At 38.6% G+C, this 26,011-nt stretch overlaps 1 protein-coding gene across 4 annotated transcripts in view; it reads left to right on the top strand.

The window, feature by feature from the left end:
* CACNA2D1 (calcium voltage-gated channel auxiliary subunit alpha2delta 1) overlaps positions 1-26,011 on the top strand; it is a 408,632-nt gene that overhangs the window by 310,697 nt on the left and 71,924 nt on the right. For all 4 annotated transcript variants that reach the window (XR_015795109.1, XM_088134901.1, XM_088134900.1 and 1 more), the window contains 2 exons: positions 6,493-6,651; positions 13,494-13,604. Coding sequence is in view for 3 of the 4 variants with exons in the window: in XM_088134901.1 (XP_087991027.1) it covers positions 6,493-6,651; positions 13,494-13,604 (270 nt within the window). In the remaining variant the exon portion in view is untranslated. The remainder of the gene's footprint in view (positions 1-6,492; positions 6,652-13,493; positions 13,605-26,011) is intronic.

Raw genomic sequence — 26,011 nt, forward strand, 5'->3', positions numbered from 1 at the left:
GGACATGGTCTGGAATACCATGATCTGTTCTGGTTTGGACAATTAAGTTCCAGATAGCTACTATTCCACCCCTGGAGTAGCCAGATTGGTGTATCTGGAGCAATAGGCTTTGCCCACGACATTGAGGCACTGGTGATTTGCACTGTTGGCAACAGTACTCTGTAGTGGCAAGCATAGATGCTGTTCACACCTCATTCTGGCCTAGATGACTTTGGTTCTCAGAATTCTTGAAACTTAGCATCCGTCCTAAATGGTGATACCAGCAGGGTTGAACCTTCTGTTCCAGAGTCCGCTTCTTTACAGCTACATCTACATGTCTAAAATTTAAATGGAAACTTCTTGCTACTCCAGGATCTCAGTATCTTATAGAAACTCACATGAAAAGTGATCCTCCCCCCCCCCCCAGCACTACTAATATTAGCCAGAAGGACAGATAATGCATAAGGAGCTCTCTTGATCAGAAAAGGGCTATAAACTTTCCTTTCAGAACAGATAGCTCTCTTGGATCTGAGTTGCATCCCCAGATCCACTTAATGTTCCCAGAGGATTAAGATATTATATAATCCTCCCCTTTCTTTTTTCTTTTCAGTTACAAGAAATGATACAGTTACAGTGAATAACCCAGATTTTAAGTGCTTATGGCACCGAAGATCTCCTGATGAATAATAATCAGATCTGCAGGTCCATGAGCTAGTCCCAAATTCTTCTCTGGCGGCTAAAGAACTGGGAGTTTACTTGTTTGAACTAGTGTGTCCCATAACATTTAATCAGAAAAAAATGGTGGGTGTGGGTAAAGGAAATGAAGGAAGGGTGCCCCCTCCCCCAAGCTATGGGCCTGCTGAAAGTTAAAAAAAATGCCAAAAGGTGATGTTCTCCAGAAGGAATGACAGCCACCTTGAGGCACCTACCTTGCCCTATTAATATTGTCTTTGCATTACTCCCTCCATCTTCATGGACCATTGCTAATAGAACAGTTCAAATCTGCTGAAGCATCCTTTGGTAAAAGAGCCTTGCAACCAGTGCCCTGAAGCTATTTTTCCTCCACCCCCTTCCGAAGCACGCTGCTCATGGACACAACTTTACTGTTTGTAATGCACATGACATGCACTCCACTTCCCCCTATAAGGAGGTAAACAGCAGGCTATTAAATGCATTATATTGCACTGATTATGATAAGGAAGACTATGAAACATCTCCAATATGAATTCCAAACTCAGAAGCACCAGGAACCCAACCTGTGGTGTTTGCTCCACTCCCTATTGATCAGAAGGATCTGTCTGATCGTTCCATCCCATTCCATGAGTTGTGCATTTCATGTTTTATTGCATACATCCCCCGGCACCAGAAACATCCATTCTCTCAAATACAAAAAATAGATAGAACCATCTCAGGATCTCAAGTTACAACAACTGAAAAGGACAAGAGAGTCCCAGAGTGGACTGTCTCAAAGTGTCTTTTGAATTTTTCATAATCCCTATGACATTCCTCACTACCTCTCAACCTAACCCATCTCACTTAGTTATTGTGAACCTGTGCTCCCCCCCGCCCCCCAGTTTAAAAGCTAGGAATCTAAGCTGGGCAATAGGCCCCTGTGAAAGTGGATCAGAAACTGGAGCTCCAGTGATTAATTGTAGCAGCCCATGTTGCAAAGGATTCTCCCATTCTTGAAGAAATTGAATGGCTGTACTTGGAAGAAGAGCCCAGGAAAAGTTTTCTCATGCTTTTTCTGGATCTGCTTAAACGCTGACGTATGAGACTTGGTTCGTTTGAGATACCTTGAAAAGGCAGGTTAGAATATGAATTGGATAGGGTACCCTTTCTTCAGCTCTTTGCAAAACAAAAGCATTCTCTGGCTGCTTAAATATGTGCTACATTTTAGAAATACCGGTGTTATTTCTGGTTTAGCTCTTTTTAAAAATTAACCTGAAGATCCTGTTACTGAACAGGCAGAGTTGCACATACACAGACAAAAATGAATCCGGATATAGCTGCAGGGAAGAATCTCTTGGAATTAAATTTATTTCAGTTTTGCCCATTTAATATGTATAGATACATCTGGGCCATCAAGCTGCTTTAGCCATAGCAACAGACCTCTGTAGATTGAAAAATGAGTTCCAGCAAAATCTGATTAGATTGGCATCAGGTTGGCTATATATTTTCAAATTTCTGTATTCCCCAAACAATACTTGGATGTAGCAATATGCTTGTTTTGAATTAAAGAGATGGGATTTCCCTTTTTATCAGTGCTCTGCGTTTAAAGGTGTTACGGAAACAAGGAAAATTGGTTGTTTTAAATGGCTTATATTTGCCTGTCTCTTTCTCTCTCTCTCTCTATATATATATTTATATATTTCACCCATAAAATGTTAAGAATGGAATGATTGGCCTGCTACAGAGGTCCCCATAATAGACAATTATTAAATTACAATGCAGTTACGATTTTTAATAATTTTAACTTAATTTAAAATTTTAAGTAATTCATTAGTTGAAATTACAGTTACAAGGAAATGGACTGTATCTAGGGAAATTATGTAGGACGTTAGGCAGACACCAAAGCTTCAAGGGGATTTTATTTGCAAGATAGAGATAGAGATATTTCAATCCTATCTTAACCAAGATGGGAGAGGGTGCAAAGAAGGCAGTGGATTTGGGTCCAAAGAATGAAAGAATTAGGAAAGTAATGACTGGAATATTTCAAGTAACACATGTTTATTTGTTGTGTGAGTGATTTGGGTTGTTGTTTCTCAGCTGCTTGTGTTTTAACTTTTATAATGTTTGTAATCGTTTTTATTTTATTTTAATTCTATTCACCACCCAGAGTCCTTTGTTGAGATGGGCAGCCATATAAATCAGGCAAACAAACAAACAAACAAACAAACAAATAAATAAATTTTCCTTGGCAAATACACAGATATAATTTATATGTGATAAATGGGTTCTGGTTTACAAACAAATCCGTGCTTGAATACGCAGGGCCAATATCTGGAATTGCAGAAATGTTTGCTACATATTGTAGACTTAGTCGACAAATGTACAGGAAGGAACATTTTTCTCCATCCCTAGTAGACTGTGGAGCTCAGATCCTTGGTGGTGAATTTTCATGATCGTTATGTGGTACGTGACAAGAGAAACTGTCTTCAACACATAGGCATATATTATTGAAGAAGTGTTTTGTGGACCTGTAATCTATGCTAGGTAATAAAGGATGGCTAAAACAGAATGCTTGGAAATTTAGACTCCTTATGTATTATGGCATTGCCACCTAGTGGTGAATGCTTTAAAAATAGTTAGTTCTCCTTGGTGAAACTAGTGAGTTGTGTAGGACCAGAGAATTTTCCAGATTTCCTCTGAGATGTCTTTTACATAAATGAATTTTGGGGTTTTAAATAATCTCCAAATTTTCATTTGGATTGACCCTTCCTGATAGGTGAGAATAAAATATCTGACAGCTCTTTTAGCTCTTTTTATAATAAAGATTCAAAACGTTTTCATTTAATCCAGTGTTGTCCAAACTTGGCCACTTTAAGATGAGTGGACTTCAACTCCCAGAGTTCCCCAGCCAGCATGCTGGCTGGGGAATTCTGGGAGTTGAAGTCCACTCATCTTAAAGTGGCCAAGTTTGGACAACACTGATTTAATCTATCCGCTGTAACACTAGGTCGTTTTCATCTGAGTGCATTTTAACTTTGACTATGGTTCTTTTTAAACACAAATTATTATTGTTGTTGATCACACAGTCAGCCAGATGTTTAGACTGGATTTGGCATTTTTATCCACCTATCAAGTCCTTCCCAAGGACCTGGGATAGGCAGATGTTGTTATTTGATGATGATGATGATGGCTAGATCAAATATTGGCAAAAGTTTAGTAAATAATAAATAATAAAATACATATGTTCTTGTTTGTTATAAGCTATACTTTTAACTTTTAAGCTTCCTTGAGTGCTCGTTAGAGCACCAAAGTTGGCTATAAATCAAATAAACCAAGTTAAGGGGATACCGTAGGAATACAATTGAATGACTTGGTGATTTAATGGGTCTTGGGTAAGTCTTCCAGCATACCAAAGTAGTCCATGTATTGCAGAAAATGGAGGTTTACATCTGTAGAGTGCTTTTTTTAGATCTTTTTCACCAAACGTAATAAAAACTGGGAGAGGCATCAAACATGTCTTCAGATGACTTAAGGTGGCCAGACATTATGCCAGAGATACTGGATATTTTTAAAGTCTAGCTGGCTCCTGTCCACCTCTTCTGTCTGAAGGACTCACCTTTCCTCTACCTTTTTATCTGCTCTGCTTCTTTCTCCCATTGCAGCTCAGACGTGAGCTGCAAAAACTAACACGCTCACTAGATGGCAGCAAAGAACTTGCTGTATCACTTTACTGCCATGTAATGATGAGCCCGATGCTTGCAATTCAAATATGATGTCTACTTTGCTGGCCTCTTGTAGGGTGGGACTCGTGAGGGAATAAGAGTACATGTAGGGGTGAGACTAATTGCACTGTTCTCCAAGGAGTCTGCATGGTGGTGAGGCAGAATGACTGGAAGGGCTGGAAAGAGATGAGGAGACAGCTGAGCTCTGAGGGAAGTTTCCAAGCCGTTCTGCTTTCTCTCGCTGCCAGTGCAAATTAAAACAAAAACAAGAACTAATTACCCGTCAGCTAATGCTACCATGATTTGCTATTAAAAAAAAAGAGCAAAAAAATTCCACAATTGTATGTATGAGTGAAGGGAGGGGGGCAGAAAACCAACAGAGAAAGTTGTGTATGCATATGAGAGAAAAGTGTGTGGGTATGTGTGTGGATGTTGTGACTGGGAGAGTCAATATAAATTTGGTGAGTACACATGCAACATTTCTCTGTTATGTTGGAGGAGCATTTGGTTGCAGAAAATGACAGCTCATGATGGTTTCCCTTTTTTATCATCTGTCCCTTTTTTAGGATGACTGACATCCTTTCTGAGGGTGTATTAATAGCCCTTTTGTTATGACAATGTGGAAAAAAAGAGTCAAAGAAGCTTTCAGTTATTCCATCAGGTCCTACATCCTTATGAAATTTAGACCAAGGCTAGCTCTTCAGCAGCTTTAGACACTTCATTCAGAACCAGATAGCCTGAAAGTCCTCATCAGAATGATGAATAGTTTCATTCTTTCCATCTCAATGAAACATGGCATGGAAATTATGAAAAAGGGCCCATCAACTCTCCAAAACTGAACAGAACAGGACCAAATTTGGAAGGTGGGGAGAAGTCAGCCAAAGAAAGACAGCATTTGAATTTGGGCTGGGTCAGGCTGGGAGTTGCAGAGTAAAAATCCCCCCCCCCCCAAATTGCCAAATTTCATTTGTAGGGGAGAGGCAACAGGCAGGAATGTGGGCAATGGTGCCATGCTAAACCTCCCTTTCTCCTAGTCAGGTGAGCTAGAGGGGGCCATATGCAGTCCACCCTGACCTGGTACACGGTACACATGAACATACAGTTGTACTCTCTGTGTTTTCCATCCTTCTTGAATCGAGAGAAAAGCCATAAATACAAATACACTACCCAACTATGGTAATGTTCAGATGAAAAGGGCCTACCTTTTCATAAAAGAAAGTAGAATTTGTTACTGGAATTTCAGATAAAGCACAGCCTACTCTATCCAGGCAAAATCACTGGTAAATGAAATATCTAATGCAAATGACTTGAAACGACTTGTTTCAGTTAGGACATCGCTATCACATCACCTAAGAGGAACTAAACAATCTTGTGGCTGGGCTGAAGACTTAGAGATTTGAAGCACCTCAGTTCATTCTTTTACTTATTGCATTCAAATGAATGAAACATAGCCTCAATGCTCTACAGATGTAGATGTTGTTCATTCTGTGATCTTCAGACTTTCAATGTGTTACCTTAATGCATCTGTTGGCTTTGATGTTAATCCAATAGGTTTATCTGTTACCTGTTTATCTGTTATCTATTAAAGAACTAGTCTTGTTTTGTTATGTTCTCAAGCCATCAATCAACCTCCATCACAGACCACTGGGGGATCTCTTTAATTTCTAGCTGTAAACAAAATAAACCAAGGTTTCACAGGGAGGAAGCTGTTTGACAGAACAATGGTTCATTATTATCAAAATCTACAGGTTCTAAAGAAGTGTGTAGCTAGCTTTCCTGTCAGATCAGTGGACTACTCTGAAGGTTTTCTCTTTTTTCTCTAAACATTACATGCTCATCCATATGGTATAACAATTCCCCCCCCCCCTTTTGTAACTGGGGAAGTTTAGAAGCTATTTGCTTCTGCATGGCATATTTGGTTGGGTCTCCAGAAGGGAGAAAAAATACTGAAGTCATATTGTACTGATGGAAACTCTATTCTGCAGAAGCATGCTTAGATCCAGTTTAAGGACACCTAGTGGCTATCACTCACTTAATTTGTAATCTAATTTGTGGAACGTCTTTCCTCATTTACTTTCTCTGCTTTATTGACTGCCTTCTCTCTCTTCCTCTCTCCCAGTTCAATGATAAAGCTCAAAATGTCAGTTGTTTCAACCATCTTGTACAAGCTAATGTGAGGAATAAGAAGAAACTGAAGGAAGCTGTCTATAAAATCCAGGCGAAAGGAATCACGGATTACAAAAAAGGGTTCAGTTACGCCTTTGAACAGCTACTCAATGTAAGTGTTGAAAAAGTCAGTGGGCTTTTTTTTCCTTTTTTTTTTTTTGCAGTTCATTAATGTGTGAATGCCTCTGTATTGCTCCACAAGAACCCATTTTTCCTAGCAGGAGGTACAAGTTCTAATGTAGTCATTTTTTTCAACAGCTGGGTTGACCTGAAGGGCTAAGTTGCTATTTGTTTAACACGGTTTATGCAGTAAACAAACCGTGGCTGGGCTTGGGTATGGGTTAACCCAGGAAAACAAAAAAGCATGATTCTTTGTCTTTCTGTGTCCCAGCAGGTTGTCTCAGGGGACCTCTAGCACACACTCAGGCTTCATTTTATTTATTTCAATAATTTATATTGCTGCCCATCTCACAACAGTGACTCATGTTGTCTAACCTTCTCTGTTGCCTCCTCTTTTCCTATCCTGTGCCTCTACGTGCTTTCTTCTCACTCCCTGCTTTCCCTTTCATAGTTCTCTCCTCCTCTATCATGTTTTTATTCCTGCCATTTCTTCTGTTTCTATCTGCTGTTCCTTCTTCCCAGATGGTGCTTCCCAATCCAGCCTTGAGTTTCCAAGCTTAGCTGCATGAAAGCTACACTATTTTGTTTAACCAGCAGAGGGGGCAAGGGTACTGGAAAAGAAACAGCAGCACCACAGCGCCCTCTACTGATGAGGAAATAAATTCTTGGGAGGGCAATTTTCCTAGTAAAAGAAAGTAAGAAAAAGTGCAACAATAACAACAAAGGCAATAGAAAGTAATATTTAAATAAGATGAGTAAAAATGTAGCCCCACTCAGTTTAGGTGTTGGTCCCAGGCACTTCTAGAGTGTGATGCTCAGCATACCATTCTGGTATTAAGCCAAAACTTAGTAAACTATGTTACGGCTTGGCCCAGTTAGGACTACTGAAGTGAGAGTCGTTTCAGAGTCTAGCCAACTTCTCCCATGAAAGTGGGCCTTCATTTGAATTTCTGCTTTTTTGACCATGTATTTATTATCCAGACTCAAAGATAGTGACTAGCTGGAGGTCAACTGCTGAATTTCATGTCTAATCAGGTTTATGAATATAGGGCTCCAGTAATAATATGGGTGCCTTTTTTTCTTCTAAGAAATCTCAAGTGGGAATAACAGAAACATGTACTTCAGACTTATGCACACACATCTAGTGGTTAGGTCTACAGAGATTTATGGGCAATGTCTGTCCATCATGTAATTGCTTTAGATTCTACCAATATATGTCAAGTATCCCTTCTGCAAACTATTTTGAATAAGTAAGATGCAGTCCGTCCTGACCCACAAAAGTTCACTGCTCCATGCAAGTTCTTTCCTCTATGTGTATTGCTTTGCTTTCATTCTGCGATCACTTACCATAAATAGATTTGACAAGGACAATTCTGTAGAAACAAAGCCTTCCATCTTAATGAGAGGAATTCTGTATCAAATAGCCAGTTAGGTTTGGCCAGGAAAATGCCATAGAAGGAAAAAAAAATCTCAGTGGAAGGAATTCATAGGGCACCGAATATCTTTTCTTCACACCTCTCTTTTGCATTTCTCTCTGTATTTATTTATTTTCTGTTTGCTGGATAATGAGAGGAGATACTGCTGCTACTATCTTCTCTCATTCAATTGCAGTTCTGGAATTGCAATAACCAAGAGACAGGTGAAGACCAAACAATCAAGGATATATAGGCATTGTTCCATGGTCTCTAAAGCCACTGTCTCTCCATTATGTGGGAAACCACCAGAGTCAAAGGTCTTTGAATATCAAAAACATCAGGGTAGTCATTGTTTATTATTAACGGTCCAACTTTATTAACCAAATTCATCCATCCATCCGTCCCCCATCCATTCATTCATTGACAAGATTCATAAATGCTTTACTCCAAAAGGCCATACAAGGGTACCCACAGGGTATGGTAAAAAAAAAAAAAAGTCAAGATGATAGCTTGACCTTTTGACATTGCAATCAAAGCCCCACTTGCTTTCTTCTGTGTGTTGCACATAAAAAATGGGAGGAGCTTCAATCACTCTGTCATGGCCTCTGTCTTGACTTTTTTTTTTAAATCATATCCTGCAGACACCACTGTCAACGTACAAAATAAGAGGAACAATATGATGTGACAATAATGCAATACATAATATCAGCTTACAGAAGTAGCATCTTCATATTGGTCACTACCCTAATTCAAGCTTTTCCATTTCTGAGGAGCTTCTCGAAAAGCCAGGTCTTGACCAATTTTGGAGGCCATGAGAGTAGAGGTGCTCTTGCTTTGAGGAGCAGCAAGCTGTTCTGAAGAAAACTCCTGTTGTAGTTTTTGATAGAATGGGACCTTCAGCTGATACTCTGTATTTCAATTGGATTAGACCAGAAAAATTTACTTGGGATAGGCAGTCCCAAAGATATCTGATCCCAAGCTACACAGGACTTTATAAGTAATAACTAGCACCTTGAATTATGCTCAGAAACAAACTTCCCCAAGAACAGAGGGTATAGAAGGGTACCAATAGAAGAGAAAGATATAGAAAGATATATATATAGAATCCATCCTTGCTTCGATTCATGTCAGGCCCTCTGAGGAAGCTGCTGTAACCTCCCGCTCTTACAAATATACCTGCTGATAACTGCCTGCATCTGATTTCCTGTTCTCTTCTAACCACTTTAACCAATGAGGAGGACAGGGGTGGAGTCCACAAGTGATGGAGTTCATATCACAAAAGACTAAGTTCAAAAGAAGGCATTGCAAGACATTTCCTCTGCCTCTTTTTTGGATTCAACTCAGATCCGAATACAGTGATTGTATCCTAAACGTGGTAAATGTTCTGGCCCACCCTTCCATAATAAGGTCTAGGCTCCTTAATCAGTTTAGCTGACCAGGTTTCCACAGCTGCAGCAAAGAAGTAGTTCCACTTTGGAATCAGCCTTTACAATGAACATTACCAAAGTTAATGAACTAGAGACAAACTGAAATTCCACAAGTGCACTTACTATTTGGGATACAATGATATGACCCTTAGGATCCCCTGTGATTTTTAAAAATAATCCTAAATGTTTATTGCAATTCTTGATAACCATATATTAACTTTAGAAGTTATTTTTAGTCATCCTTCTGTGTTAAAAGAGAATGATTGGATTTGCATGCATAAGAATATTGCTTTCATAATAGATGGTAGGATAAACATCAGTATTTTTAATAAAGCCATTTAAAAGCAGTTGGAGTTTTTAAAAGGAATATGGTGGGTGGTGAGTCATGTTGCTTCCCACTGTTGCTCACATATTAACAACAACAGCAGCAACAACAACAACAAAAAGTTGCTTGGAATAATAATCTTTTCCTGTGGCAGCTCAATTTAATTTTAGCAGTGTTCACTGAAGGAGGAAGTTAACTCTGTTACATTTATGCCTATTGTGGTTTCAAATGTGAGATTTGGTCTTGCTTTGAGTTTTTCCCATCTGTTGCTTAAGCTATTCATTGACATCAGTGGAGTTTTCCCTCTTTTTAAAATCCCCCTCAGGAAAAGGGGATTTTAGAAATAAAGCATCTAAGAAGGGAGTTGAAATCTTCCCTCCCTGATGTGGAATGTTTGTGGACCTGCAAACTCTGGCTAATTTCATCTATCATTGGAAAAACCTGCCAACTTCAAAGATTAATTTATGGGGTGGGTGGTTTCCACCAATCAGAATTAAAGTTAAGTACATGGTAGTGTTTGAGTGACATGCTGAACTATGATTAATGCCAAACTAGTATCGGGCTGGGTTAGGACGTCCTTGGATTTGATCTCCAAAAGGTGCTCTGGAGTGTGAGGGAGCACCAGTGTACACCAGTGTGCATACTTTCTCTGTCACTTACTCTCCAAGATTAGGATATCTCCAACCCTGTTGGCCTTCTCTAAGGCCTTGAAAACCTTTTTTTTTTTTTTAATCAGGCCATTGAACAGGGGTGTCTGAAACATATGCTCAAAAAAGTCAAGATGGCAGCTGTAAGAACTGCGGTACTCAGTTTCCAATAAAAGCAACTCCCATTGAAACCAATGCAGGTTCAAAGAAAAGTTCATTTATTGGAAAGTAGTGTACAGCTCTAAAGCATAGCTGGAACTGAGTCCTGCATGCACCAAAACTTAATTTTAATTCATTCCCATTTCACACACACACACACACACACACACACACCCTTTCTGTCTTTGAATCTCTTCTGTGCATGTTGATGAGGTCCTCAGGTTCCCAGGTTGACGACCTTGGAAGTCCTGGGCACCAGATAACAACCCATTTGCACCTAATGGTTCATATTGCATTCTTCTCCCACCCCCCGCTACTGTGATGGCAGAGACTAAGCAAGTGAACTAGTAGTGTTGGATTGCAAGGTTCTGACAGCAGCTGTAATAGTATGATCAAAGCACTGCCTGACTTTTATGTGTGTGCACATGTTCCAGTCGCACCATCGCCATGCTGTCGTGACTCCTTTGACCACATCCTGCAGACACCCCTGGTGTCAAACGAGCCCTTTCTGAAACAGTCTGGGAAACATCCATCTGATTATGGTTCTATTGTGGTGTGCTTTGGGGGTTTCCTGTTTATCCTAGGTCAGCTGCCCAGAGTCCCTCTTTGTGAACTGGACAGCCATAAAAAATGTTTGAATAAATAAATGATGTCAAGATGGTGATTATAACATCCCAGTGAGAGACGTGCCCCTTTGGTATGTACAACAAACTCACAAGTAAAAGGGTAAAGCTTCCTGTGGTGCCCATTGTGACCTCTTAACCCCCATGGATCCCATGCAAGTGTGACATCTGTCTCTGCTGGGAAATGATAGGGCTGCAGAGGTTCAGAAGCTCCTTTCAGAATTAGAAAGTGAAGCATTGCACAGCCTAGCATAAGATGCTTTCAATCTCTTTTGCTCATAGTGATCACCCTAAAGCAGTGTTGTCCAAACTTGGCCACTTTAAGATGAGTGGACTTCAACTCCCAGAATTCCCCAGCCAGCCATGCTGGCTGGGGAATTCTGGGAGTTGAAGTCCACTCATCTTAAAGTGGCCAAGTTTGGACAACACTGTCCTAAAGGGTGCGTAATATAACTTCTAAAAACAGCACCTAATTTAATATTGAACTCTTTTTGGGAAAATGTGAACTATGCACCAAACTGTGCGCATTTAGTGGTAATTCAATATTCAGTTCCTAAATCTTCATTTGACTATTAAATGACCAAGATATTACTTAAATTGGTTATCAATTGAAATATACTATTATATTCTGAAAATAAAAATTTTGCTTATATTACATATCTAAAAAGGAGTCCCTTTACTTAAACCATGGAAATTATTCACAGGTGATATCTGTATAAATTATTTTACTTGTTCACGTGTATATGGAGTTTTCTATATCATCAAAGAATCTGGTATGCAAGCGTTACCATGGCTGATTTATAATATTTATGGAGCATTTTCAAAAAATCATTTTACACTGTCAAATTTCCAAAGAAATAGAGTGTGTGTTGGAACCTACATCCATTTTTAAGTTCTACATGAGCATTTTGTTTTTGAATCAAGATCTTATTGCTGGTCTTATTAATATAATGGGTTTTTTTGTGTGTCTTTGAAAAAAAGATGCATAGATGAATAACTTGAAAATATTTAAGACTCAAATTGACATTCAATTCAATAATCTTAGTCTCAGCAAATTAAACATTTAATTTTGGTGTATTGACATATTTGTAGAACCATAAAGCAATGATTGTTTCATAATTTTAGTTATGGAATAAGTAAGTGGATTCCAATTTTATTTATAGAACACATTAGTATCCTGTCTTTTCTCCTGGAGTTAGTTTGCCAATCTTTGTGTGAATAACTGGGAGAAATTACCTTGCCTTTTTTTTTTTTTTTGCTTGATTTCTGTTGGTGGAAACAGTTATTAAAGCTGGAAATGAGACATTTCCTCATAAAGATCATAAATGAGCTATCTTATACCCTTGCATATGGCAACTGATATGCACTTGAGAATGTCAACACCAAGTAGAGCAACTTGTCCTTCAACTGTTGTCATAAATGTTCAGTAATGTAATGGTGGGACAGAGCAATATAATAAATTTAAATTCATTAAATTTACAGCCATTAAAGCCAAAAAAAAAAATCACATGGATCAGATAAAATGAATAACAGAAGTTTTAGAAGGGGGTATAAGAGGGAAAGAGAAAGAAAATAAAAACATAGTGATAATCATGACGACAATGACAATAATAATTAGTAGAAGGAATAGGAGTTGTGAGAGCCAGTTTGATGTAGTGGTTAAGGCATCAGGCTAGAAACCAGGAGACTGTGAGTTCTAGCCCTGCCTGAGTCACAAAGCCAGCTGGGTGACTTTGGGCCAGTCACTCTCTCTCAGCCCTAGGAAGCAGGCAATGACAAACCACTTCCAAAATCTTACCAAGAAAACTTCAAGGACTTGACCAAGCAATCGCCAGGAGTCAAAACTGACTTGAAGGCACCAAAATCTCAATCTCAATCTCTCTCTCTCTCTTTCCAGGGGCATTTGTGGGTGGGATGGATAAGTAGGGAAAAAATGGTAGGCATGACTGGAGCAATAGAAGTCCCACCACTTTTTATGCGTATGGGTGTGGGACTTGTATTGTGTGTGCATGCTAAAAAGGGTGTGATCATTTGGTGATGCTGTTGCCTACCTCTGCATTCACCCTGTATATTTGTAAATTGTTTCAATTCTCACCATAGCTTTTAAACAACAGTACCTATATAGCAACAAGGAAGCATGCAAAAGGATAGGAATGTGTTTCTGAGAAATGTTGTATATTGATTTACCTTCTCTGACTACATTTACCTCTCTCCTGACTACATTGTCCTCTATTCCAGGATAGTCACAGTGTCTTCAGAGCTAACTGCAACAAGATTATAATGTTGTTTACTGATGGAGGTGAAGAAAAAGCTCAGGAGATATTTGAAAAATACAACAAGGACAAGAAAGTAAGATCCTCTTGTAAAAACATTTTGATACTTGATTTGTTTTAAAATTCTTTGCAAATTGAAAAAAAAATCAACCAGGTGTATAGGTAGACGCAAACGTGTAACAGGCATGAACTCAGGTCAGTACATAAAAAAGGAATAATGACAGCAGAGAAGTTTTAAATGAATGGCTTGACTCTCTTTTAAAATAAGTATTTTATTCATTTGCACATTCATGTAATATAGAATATGATAATTTAAGCAATCATAAAAAGAAATATGATACTTTAAGCATGGTAACTGAAAAAATGTCACAGCTGGGGCAGTACCTGGTTGACCATCTGGGCTCAGAAGCTAAGCAGGATCAGGCCTGGTTGGTATTTGGATGGGAGACTTGCTGGAAATTCCAGAGCTGTAGGCTACACTGGGAAGTTGAAAAACATTCTAGAAGAAGGCTGGGGTCAACTTTCTATTGTTGCCAAGAAAACTGGATGGATAGTCACCAGGATTTACCTTTAAAGGATTATAATATCAGCCGAATCCTACCACTATGCATTCTGTGTCCAAACTATCTCAGGCCCACTCTGGCAACACTGTATCTCCCCTCAGCATCATCTTCAGTACCCCACATTTCCAAGTGTTGTTAATATGGCAGGAAGACCTCTAGCATAATGGAGCTGTTCTCTTGCGACAGAAGCAGGGAGCTACCCACACCTTCATTCCAAGCCTTGTTGGACAACAGCTGGGAAGAAGGACATGATGCGCAGAAAAAACCAAAATTGGTTCTCCACGGAGGGGGAGGTTCTTAATTTTGCACCTTGTTTAGCTACTATGCCTATAGGAATGTTCCTTCTAGTGTATTTTAACTCAGCAGAACTGCTACACACCACAGAATTGGATACTTACTAAATATTTATTTCTGCTCCATACCTATTACATTATTAAGTCGTTTTGCTTTTCCTTTCTCTCTCTTTCTCTCTCGGCACTTACACTCACACCCACGCAAGGTTGCCTTATTCCTACCTTCATTGTCCCCAGATAGTGACTTGAGAAGCCTAGTTCAGCTCCTCTGCTTCCTGCCCTGCATCAGAGGCTTTCTCCAATGCTTCTTGGGTCTATCGATATGGACACGAACATGTCTTTTTCCCCCATATATCATTTTATGCACCTCACAGTTTTGCTGAAAGAACTCCAGTTCTTTTAGTTGGCGTGTTTGCCTTTGTAAACTCCCAACTCTCTCAGTTAGAGACTGGTAAGGTAGGTACCACCTTTTCTCCCTGTTAGATGCTCACACTAGCAGGGTCATTTACAGTACATTTTTATGGGCAAGACATATTAAAAAAGAATCAGACTTTTGTGCAATTATGGACACCATCTTAGCTTTTTTGACCCCTGGCATGGATGCTTTTGAGTAAAACACTTTTTTTGTTCGATCTCAGAGTCTTGTATTAACTTTTTGGAATAATTCCCAACTTCTGCCAGAATTTTCACTGACTTCATTACTTTTTTAAGCTTAAACAGTCTTCACAATTTGTTCCCTAATTTGCAATCATGGGTCCTGCTGCTATGCCAGTTATATCACATGGAGAGTTGTCAAGAGATTCTTCGTAATACCTCCACTCCTACTTGGATTTTTTTTTATTTTTCCAGATACTTGGAACATGTAGAAACACATTCAGATTTACAACTTCTATTCATATTGTGAACGAAAAGCTTTAAACCCTTCATTCACTCTCTCACACATCCATATCTATACATAGTCAAAGGCTGTCATGCTAGGGCTGAGTTCTAGAAACTTATTGGGCACAACTCCTTGTTGTTTGTGATGGCTCCAATTGACATCTACTTTTATAACTTCCAGCAGGTCTTTGCCAGTCCTAGCTTAATACTGTCCCCACTTTTATTAGAGATCTTGTTCATGCTGGTGTTTTTTATATGGTGCAAAAGCTAAAATCTACTAGAACCACTCCTTCTGCCTCTATAGCTGGCTTTGAGTCAGTCTCATATATTCCATCTTGAATACCTGTCTATTCAAACTTTCGCCCAAAATGCATTGCACTAAAGACGACCTAATCGGTCTGTCTTATCTGTCTATCTATTTTGACCCTCTGGGATTGCAGAACATTGGGTGGTGTCTCCGGGAGCTTCCTATGTTTGGGAGAACTCGAAAAAATGCTGGAGGACAATGCTTTACAGATAAATCTTATATAAAATTTGGCTTCTAACAAGAAATCCTGATGGATGAAGCAAATCATTCCAAATTATGCGGGTCGTAATATGTATCATCCTGAGCCTCCTGCAAACTCTTTAGTTCCTCTGATACATGATGCTCACCACCCAGAGTCACATGTTGAGACGGGCTATAGAAATCAAATCAAATCAATAAATAAATATTCTCGTTTTCCATAATTTTGTAGTTGCATAGTTAACTACATAGTTAACTTACTGAATGACTTCTGGATAATTCTGTATCTTTGGATAAGTCAACAGTAGTGTCACCAAAATAATGAAGGCAGTTTGAAAATGAAAAGCCTCTTGAGGATCATGCTTGACTTCTGAGTAGAAGGCAAATCAACTAAATTAACAACAATAGGGATAGGGCATCTGTTTTACATGCACAAGATCCCTTAAAACACTTTCAGTTCTAGGAAACTGAAACTAAGAAAGGCCTTTGTCTATGATTCTAGACAGCTCTGACTTCTGGTTAGGATGAATAGTCAATGTTTACACTCTAATTTAGTTGCAGTTTCTGATCTTGGGTTGTGACTGCACCTTCCATCCTGTATTGTGACCTGAAATGTCTGTGAAATCTTATGGATCTATCATGGTATATATTCTGCCTACACCTTTACAGTACAGCAAGGCATTATAGAACATAATTTTGCATTAGAAATCAGATCAGATCTTTATTTCAGCCATAGCATGGCATGGGACTGGATTACTTGAGGGACCACCTCTCCCCAATTTCATCTGTCCATCCTACCAAATCTGGCAGAGAGGGCATGTTGTGGGTTCCAATGCCTAGGGAGATACATATGGTGGGCTGTAGGTGATAGGCCTTTTCTATGTGGTGCCCGTGCTGTGGAATCTTATTCCTCTGAGGTCAGGATGGTCTCGTTGCTGTTGAGTTTCCGGAGGTCCCTCAAGACTTGGTTGTGGCAGCAGGCCTGGGGACCACAGGGGATGAGTGATCTAGTGAGGTGGCTCCGTTATTTTTAACATCCCTTCACCTATTATTTTCTGTTTTAATTTGGTTTTTTAAATTTTTTTACACGATTTGAGGTCTATATCGACTGTTTTTTAACCTGTTGTACGCCACCCAGAGTTGCTTGGAAAAGAAATTGCGTAGATAGATAGATAGATAGATAGATAGATAGATAGATAGATAGATAGATAGATAGATAGATAGATAGATAGATAGGCAGGCAGGCAGGCAGGCAGGCAGGCAGGCAGGCAGGCAGGCAGGCAGGCAGGCAGGCAGGCAGGCAGGCAGGCAAGCATAAATATTCCCTTATAGTGATATCTGATATGCTGTATTCTAAATATGTGGTTACTGGTGTGAACAGTTTTAGTTTAGCAAAAAATTGTATATTCCAAAAGACTTTGCAGCAGACAGGAAAAGGAAAGATTTTGGAAACAAGTGTGAGTGGAGTTGCAAAGGGGCAAAAATATGCAAGTTGATGGTCATAGCAATGTAACAGAAGCCCTGTCCTTTTTGTACATGCATACCCATATAAGATGGCGGCTAAAGCTTCAGTTATAATGCCATGACCGCCATATTGGAGATTTTGACACACATCCCTTCGAGTTGTCCATGAGAAGTGGGGAAGGAGGTAAAATAGGAGGTCTTCCAAATGTTATGTAATAAAGTGTTTGAAGTTACAACTTATTCTGAAGTCTGTGTTAAGACCCCTCTAACAAAGAACACAACATTTAGAATGAGGTTTTTGCCTGCGATGGCTACCACCTTGAATTTTTCTTTTTCTTTTTTTTAATTCACTTTTTGAAAGTTCCAGTATTTCAAAAATCCCTACGAAATACATTTCTGTCAACATGATGGTTTACATTTGTTATTGCCTTGTCTTTTCCTTTGGCTGGAAAACTGTTCAAATGTTTCATAACACATCCTATTGTTTTGTGAAGGTTCAAGTTAAATACAGCTTGAGAGAGGAAATTTTGTTTAAATTGTGTTAATGGTAGTATCTCTTCAGCAGATGTCAAACTTTCAATTTTCTTCAAAAGAAAAATCCTCTTCAGATGTTACAATCATACCCTTGTTGACTTACTGTTTCAATATTTGTTCACTAACCGACATATGTGTACTTTGTACATTTTCATGTGTTAGAAAAGATCTTTAAATAAGTATGAAGCAAATGTTTGCAACACATGGACATGGTACTATAGAATATCATAATAGTAATAGTAATAAATTATTATTACATAATAGTAATAAATTCTTGATTTATTTTGGAATAGAGGGACAAAGCAGATATCCTCAAGACTTCTCCTTGTTATGTTCAATTGGATGGCAACTCTTGGACAAAAGCATTTCCAGGTGCCCTCATTGCACCACTTACTCCTGCAGTTGCATTCCTATAGCGTCCATTACCCCATCTGTCCACTTCATGCACTACCAGACTGTTCTTCAGTCCACCTTGCCAGCATTATTTTTTTCCACATGTGCATCAAAGAACAATTGTCTGTGTGTGTGTGTGATTGTTGATTCCAATAAGCGTTCAGGCTTGTTACTGAATAGTTGGTCCCCTTGGCTGAACCAGGAACGCGAAGCGTTTCCTTCAGCATCAAAATTCAAAGAAGTCCATCTTTTCCCTCTTATTCTTGAGTAGAGTCCATCCCTCATATCTGTTCTTCAGAACAGGAAAGACCACTGAGTGGATCATTCTAACTTTTGTCTTGACTGAAATCTCTGTCTTTAGGCCCCCCCACCCCAATGCCTTTTTGACCACCATTATTCTTCTGTGATTTTTTTTTTTTTTTTGCACATCCATCATCTTTATTAATTCTGGAGCCTAAAAAATTGAAATGGTCAACCACTTCTATTGTGTCATTGTTTATCTTTAACTCTAGTTTTCTAGTGGCTATAATCTGTTTTGCTGAAGCTTAAAGAAAGGCCAGCTTTTCTGCTCTGCTGTTTTACTTTTAGAATGATTGTTCTTAGGTCTTCTTCAGTTTCTGCAATCAAGGAAGCGCCATTTTCATTCCTTCTACTGATTTTGATAATGGTCTTCAGATCTTATAGAACCGGTAGCTCTTGTAATGTATTCATGAATAAATGAACAAGTTAGTAGCCCTGACTCCTTTTCTAATGGTAAACCATTAGGTATTACCAAATCCCATTTTCACTGTGGTTCCCTGATTGCTAGAGATTTCTTACCAGCAAAATTAAGTTCATTTGGTATTCCCATTGCTCTGACAGTCTTCTCAAGTTTTGAATGATCTACACCAGCATTTCTCAACCTCAGCAACTTTAAGATGTATGCTGGCTGGGGAATTTTGGGAGTTGACGTCCATGCATCTTAAAGTTGCTGAGGTTGAGAAACACTGATCTACACTATCAAAACATTTGGAAAAGTCTGTAAAGCAGAAGTACAGGTTTTTGTTTTTTGTTTTTTGATATTCTCTTGCTGTTTCCATCATCTGCCTAATATTAGTTATATCATCCCAGGTTCCCCTGCTCCTTCTGAAGCCTACTTGTTCAACTATCACTTCTTCATACATAACGGGTTCTAATCTCTTTTGTAGGATTTTCAGCAGTATCTTGCAGGTGTGAGGTATTAGGACTATTGTCCTGTAATGAGAACATTCCTTTTAATCTTCTTCTTCTTTTTATAGGAATTGGGATGTAGATAGATCTTTACCAATCTTTGGGCCATTCTTCTGTTTTCCATGCTTGCAAATATGTATGCATAGTTTTCCTACACCAGTTTCCAATTGTTGGGAATACCATCCATCTTTTTATAATTGTAGTAATATTATCTTTGCCTATTGGCATGATTGTCATATTATAATTATTCAGAACTTTAGATAATAGCATAAAGTGGTGCAGAGCAGAACAAGAGCACCCACAGAAGCTTCCTGCTTTCGTCAGAATGGTGAATTGTGCCATTATGGTACAAGTTCTGCCCCTTTTGATCCATGTACAGAGGGGGTTAGACTTGCACTGTGATGATATAATGTGGCTTTCATCACTCTGCTCCCCTTGACACCCCTGTGGACACTGCTCAATGTGAACCATTGCTGTCCATCATAGTAACATTAGGCTTTGCTATTCTGTTTCTCCTCTGGAAAATTGCTTGGCTATCTGACATTAATACTATATCATACTGAATAGAGTTTGCCCATCACTATTTATATTTCAGCCCTTTGAGGTAGGCCAGGTCAAACAGACACCACAAGAAATGCTAGTTTACTACTTTATTGATGCAGGCTGTAATGACAGAACCTTGAAAGCCTGACTCATTTCCCCTTCCCTTCATCTTATACCAGAGTCATAGTGGAGCAGTCTTAAGTTTCTTTCTCACACTTTCTTGTTTCCCTCAACAGAGTTCATGTTTTGCTAATGATCTCCATGTCTCTTCTCAAAGGTCATCTCTAGCATCTCTACATTATAATAATGATATTCCTTAATTCAGTGTGTTGCAAAGCTATACAGTTAAAATTATAATATAAAGTTATGGTTGGGAATTGATAGATGGAACGTTATATAAAATGGAGGAAATCTTGTGAGGACCTCGGGACAAGGCCTTCACCTATGGGGAAGGACTGGGTAATACCAGGATGTCTCCTTTAAGCTTTCACATACACTGGAAGAATGCTTGGTGAAGGCCTTCAAAATCAGCTTCATGAGAATAGCTGTTTTCTAGTTTTGACTGCATAATGAGTCTTTTCTCCCCTCTCCTCCCCTTGGACAGTTGAGTTGGGGGCTTGCTGCAGGACTGGGGCCAGGGAAGACCAGTGATGGTAGTGCTGTGTCTGTTATACAGTCAGTGACATAACAACGATCTGCATTCAGCAGCAGTATCTTTGGTAGCATGGCCTATAATGTAGGGCCACCTACCTTCTGGTGTAGCATAAGGTGAGTTGCTGGGGGCTATAGCATCTCCTTTCATGCTTCCTGCCAGACTCCTGGGGTTCTAGTTTTCTGGGCTACTCAAACAGCCACTGCTATTCAGATGGAGTTGGACTAAATGGGAAAGGAAGGTGGTGATGCAGATTGCCCCTGACATTTACTGGTCAGAGACAGTAATTATAGCCACATCCTAGGTCATTGATTGATAAGAAGACTAAACAGCTAAAAGAATGTCAGGCAAGCTATTTCTTGTAATTGAATTTAAAATTCAGCTAAGTGGTCCATCACTTTGCAGAAATGTCTTTATGGGTATGAATAATTGCGTATGCTGACTGCTGTTCATGCATACATTTATTTAATCAATGGTTTGTGCATATAATGTCATAGCATCTGGTGAATGACACAGACTGATTAAAGTCCATTTTTATAAGGCTCCGTTAGCTGCAATAGGCCTCCTAGTATGAATTGGTAATACTTGGCTGTCTGTAAAACTGTTCAGTTCCAAAGATGATCTAGTGTTTTTGCAAACGTTTTGCATGCTCTGAGTCAGAGTTGCTAGAGTCAATTTTGTAATTAAGATGATTTGACCCCAAGGGAAATCGAAGACGGTTGTTAAAGGAGAGATGTGTCTCATTATGAAATGAGGTATGATGCACCTTTTTGTTACATTTTTCAAAAGGTGATGCAGGCTTTTGTACCAAGAAAATAGATACTGAAAGGAACTAGGATTTACTCAGAAACTACTCGTTTGAGTCAATCAACACAGTACAACTATGTGCATCTTCATGCTTAGGAATATTGTAATTCCTAGTGCTTATTTGAAGAAGCCATGTGTTGGAAAATTGAAATACATGAGCATGCACACACACACACACACACACACACACACACAGCAAATGCATAAATAAACTTTTGCAATGTTGATGATTGATGATGAAGATGATGGTATTGTATTGATTGATTGATTATGTCCCATCAAGTCAGTGTCAACTCTTAATGACCACATAGATACCTTTTCTCCTGTCCCCAACTTGGTCCTTTAGGTCCTCCAACAAAAGATGGTAGAGTATATACTGTTTCAGTTCCAATGGGGTGTCAGCTCCAGTAGGTAGACCAGACCAGGAAATCAATTCCACAGGAAGATTGAAACTACTAACAGAATCTTGCAAGTCTGATTGTGCTGTACCTCCTCCTCCTCCTTTTTATACTCCAGTGCATTTGGGAGGTGTCTGCCTGAGCCACTTCAGGATGTTATCTCATTGTTCTGGACCTAAAAAATGTTTCAGCCCTCTTTGCCTAGGTAATGGTTCCTGCATATTTCCATCAAGGTAATCTTGCTTACTCTCTACCTAGGGTCTAAACGGTATATGGAATAACAACTACATTATTCTTTTGATGGGATAGCTATGGAGAGACATGCATTCTGACATAACATCCAACCACAGTTTAACGTGAATGCACTTTGAGCTCCAATGTTCTTAGTTCTTCTTAGGCAAGCTAAGATAAAGCTCTTTTTCCAACTTTTATTAAAATTTAAGTTTCAATTCCCATTTTGAATGAAGCAACAAAAAATAGTTATAGTCAGAATAAAAGTTCTGATGCTTTCCTCAAGTGAGAGGACAATGGAGGAGAAAGGTTTTCTGTGTAATGCTGAAATATAGTATCCTTTTGGGTACTGAATGCAAAGGTGGGTGGGTGGGTGGGTGGGTGGATGGATGGATAGATAGATAGATAGATCTTGAATTCCCCCAATGAAGATGGGCACATCAACTGACACAGAACTTGTAACGCTACAGAAGAGGAAATTCCAAGCAACATTTAATATATATAGACACATAGTGAGAGGCCTTCTTACAAATTTCACAACATGTGAGAAAGAGAATTTTTTCCCCCTCTCTTCCCATTTACAATTCAGTGAATTTTACCTCGCAGTGCATTGCTCTGAATGCTGGAACAAAATCTCCATATACCTAATTAGTTGATATGCCAAATATAAATTGAACAGGAGACAACTAATAAAATTCTAAGTATATATTTGCTAAAAACTGATTTTGCCAGTCATATTTGTTCAATAAAATGTCCTGTTCTCTTCCACTTGGCACTGGGAGGATCTATTTGGTGCTTCTATTTTGCTTCAAAGAACATTTTGGGTGTATTATTAACTGTGATTGATTTAAAAGTATCACAAACAGGTTGGGACTACAGCTGGTGCAGAAGAATTAATGAAATAAAGGAAACAAGGAGAAAACTTTAATTGGAAAGGTATATTATTTTGGTGTTGGAATGAAAGCGTTTTACTGTATATTTTGCTAAACCGATATAAATATGTCAGAACTAACTGAAAAACTGTTAGGAGTTCATTTGAGTGGCCATATTTATCTTCCTTTGCAAAAATTGCTTTGGGGCCTCTAGATTTTTTGAAGCTGACTCTTCTGTGATCTAAGAAAATATGGGGGACAAGGTGACAAACCCTGTTGCTACCAGCTGCACATTAAGTGTTAAAGAATTCACAACAACAACAGGTTTATCTGGGGAAAGGACAGCTAGCTCTTCAATTTGTCATTCTGGGAAGAAAAGGATTCAAACAATTCACAGAGCCCCCCACCTAAATGAAGGCAGGAATTTGGCTTAGTCTGTGAGCTTCTGTAACCTAAACCCTTATTTCTTATATGAAACCTGATTTATGAAGTTCCACATGAATCCTGCTTACCAGGCTGCACATAGATGTTAGAGGCTTGACAATGTGCTGTGAAACAAGTTGTATGGTAGATCTGTTCATAGTCAGTCCAATGCACATAGATCCCTCTTCAGATCTGGAGATGGGTATCACCATGCATACCTAACTCAGCATGCCAACTGGAAGCAGGCCTGATTAAGGTTGAGGCCAAAAGCCCAACTTTTCCTGATTAATTATTGGCTTAAATTAAATTTCTTCCCAGTGGGCTTCACCCTTCTTACTTTGATTGACAATTTTCAGTCTAATTGGCACAGAAAAGTAGAATCCAAATTAGCTTTTCTCGTATTCTCTTTGAATGTCTTATTACCTATGAGGTTTAAAAAAGTGCAACAAATTATTAGACAAAGAACTTTTGATTGTGAGCGTCAATAAGATCCAACAAAGTTGCCTGCTAGCATTTATCCTGGAGGGGTTTTTTTTAATCTTTTCCAACTAGTCAGGTGCTCTATTCATCAAAACACTGTAGGGCAACATATTGGCTCACCTTAATGCTTCATCCTCACTGGTCTTATATTATAAAGTTCATAAATCCTTATGGGACACTAGATCTGTTTTTATGGCTGGGGACACTGAGATTCTCATTCACATGTTATTGCATCGATCATTTTACTGAGCAATTTATGCCACTCACATCACTTAGTAGACGTGAGCATAGCTTCCTTTTTATTGGGACAGGCAGATACCACTGACACTCTTAGTGTGCCCAGATTTTATGCTGTAACTTGTCAAAAAAACCCTATCAGACTCTTTGAGCATTGGGTAATAAGGATTATTCCAGTCCTGAGATTTATCTGGATCTTGCCAACATGTTTTCATATTGATGTTTGGTTTCCTTTCTGATCTTCCCATTCTGGATTAGTCAATGACCAGAATAAAGATTTGTTTGAGTGGATGATTGATTGACTGGAATGAATGAGGACAGCATATATAGTCCTTTGCTCTCTGTTCACGGGTTTAATAAAGAATGACTTTTAAAGGAGATATTGTGTGCATAATCACTAATGCAATCCCATGCAAGTCTATTCCAAACTATGCCACTTTGAATTCAGAAGATCTTATATCTGAATAAACAGTTTTAGGATTGGAGCTTGCATTCATGTTACTGGAATGTCACTCCAAATCTTCTACTTTTTATGTTTGTTTCAATATTATAGGAACACTAAATGAGAACACTTTGAGTAATAATAACAGTTATAATAAGAGTAAGATTTCAGAGTAAGATTTCAAATCTGTAAATAGGTTTGATTTAGATTATGATAGGAAATTCCTTTTCCTGCCCATTCAATCTGGAACAGATTTTGGTTAAACATTTTATTTGGGAAATAAAGTTTGTTTGTTTTTTAAAAAAAATAAAATTGCATGTTGTTTATTATTTCATAGCTCATTACAATCTGGGATTGTAACAGTTGTCGGCAAATGAATGCTTGTTCTTCGGATAATATGTCAACTTTTTTATCGCATCTCTATTGAATAAACAGAGTGGATAAAAGAAGTGAGGTTGCTTTAACAGACTATAGAGGCAATTAATTTTATATTGAGCTTTTCCCCACTTAATACCCTCCAGATGTCTTGGAATTACAATCCCCAGAATTTCCAAGCAGCTTGACATTTATCAATTTAGTAAACCAACAGTAGGTAAGAAAACAACAACAATCTTTTTGTGTTTATGTTCAAGGCTTCTTCTTCACTGTATTAATATCAGACATATTTCAGACATAAAGACCTGTTGTCAGCCCTTAATATCTCTGAACAGAAGAAAAAAAATTAAGTGTAAACAGACCAAGCCATCAAATGCAGTCCAACATTTTTTTTTATAGACAATAAATGAACTTCATTTTTCAGTTAGATGTTCTTATGCATGAGGTTTTTGAGCATACTTCGCATATGAAATGGATTTTCAGACAATTCTTCAGGTTGTCACACCATGTCCTATTTTAAGGAGCTGAAGTAGAAAAGAGTGATTAACTGGAACAACTTGGAAACACTGTGGATCGAACCCCTCTGTTAGGTAGCTTAAGAATCACAGAACAGAACACATGAAGGACATCTTCAGATAATCTAAATTACACTTTTATTTTTAAATTAATTATTCATTTACTACTATAATTTATATACCATTCCATTTCTGGAGACTGTAAGAAGCTTGTAATTGGTTGGTCCTGGAACAATATGAAAAGTAAAATCAGTGGGAGGGGAAATGCTCAGATTCAATTAGGTCATCTTTGTCGCTTAAACTCTATGGTAATGCAAACTTTTCATTGTCGAGAAGGGGAAAGTAGCAGCATTACTAATCACATCAGTTGCTAGTAAGAATTTCTCAGGCATTGTCTTCTAAACAGATTTCATCCCCACCCTCCAAGTTTCACTTCTGCATATCCATCCCTCAGCAATCTGATTGCACTAAATGTAGCCCTACTCAGAATTCATGTGCTGCAAAAATATTTTGGGAGATTGAATAGAAGCTCTGCACATTATTTTTCTTGGGTAACCGTTGTTAAGAACCTCTGATACATCAACCTGGAAATGTTTAGGGAAAATTGGGAGGTGGTAAAACACAAGAAAGTTTGAGGAGTAGAGAAGGGTAGAAACCACGGCTCTGTA

The sequence above is a fragment of the Python bivittatus genome, unplaced genomic scaffold (assembly GCF_059951505.1).
Source record: "Python bivittatus isolate LINGU-HERP-01145 unplaced genomic scaffold, Pbiv_v1 ctg000120_np1212, whole genome shotgun sequence".
Lineage (NCBI taxonomy): Eukaryota > Metazoa > Chordata > Lepidosauria > Squamata > Pythonidae > Python > Python bivittatus.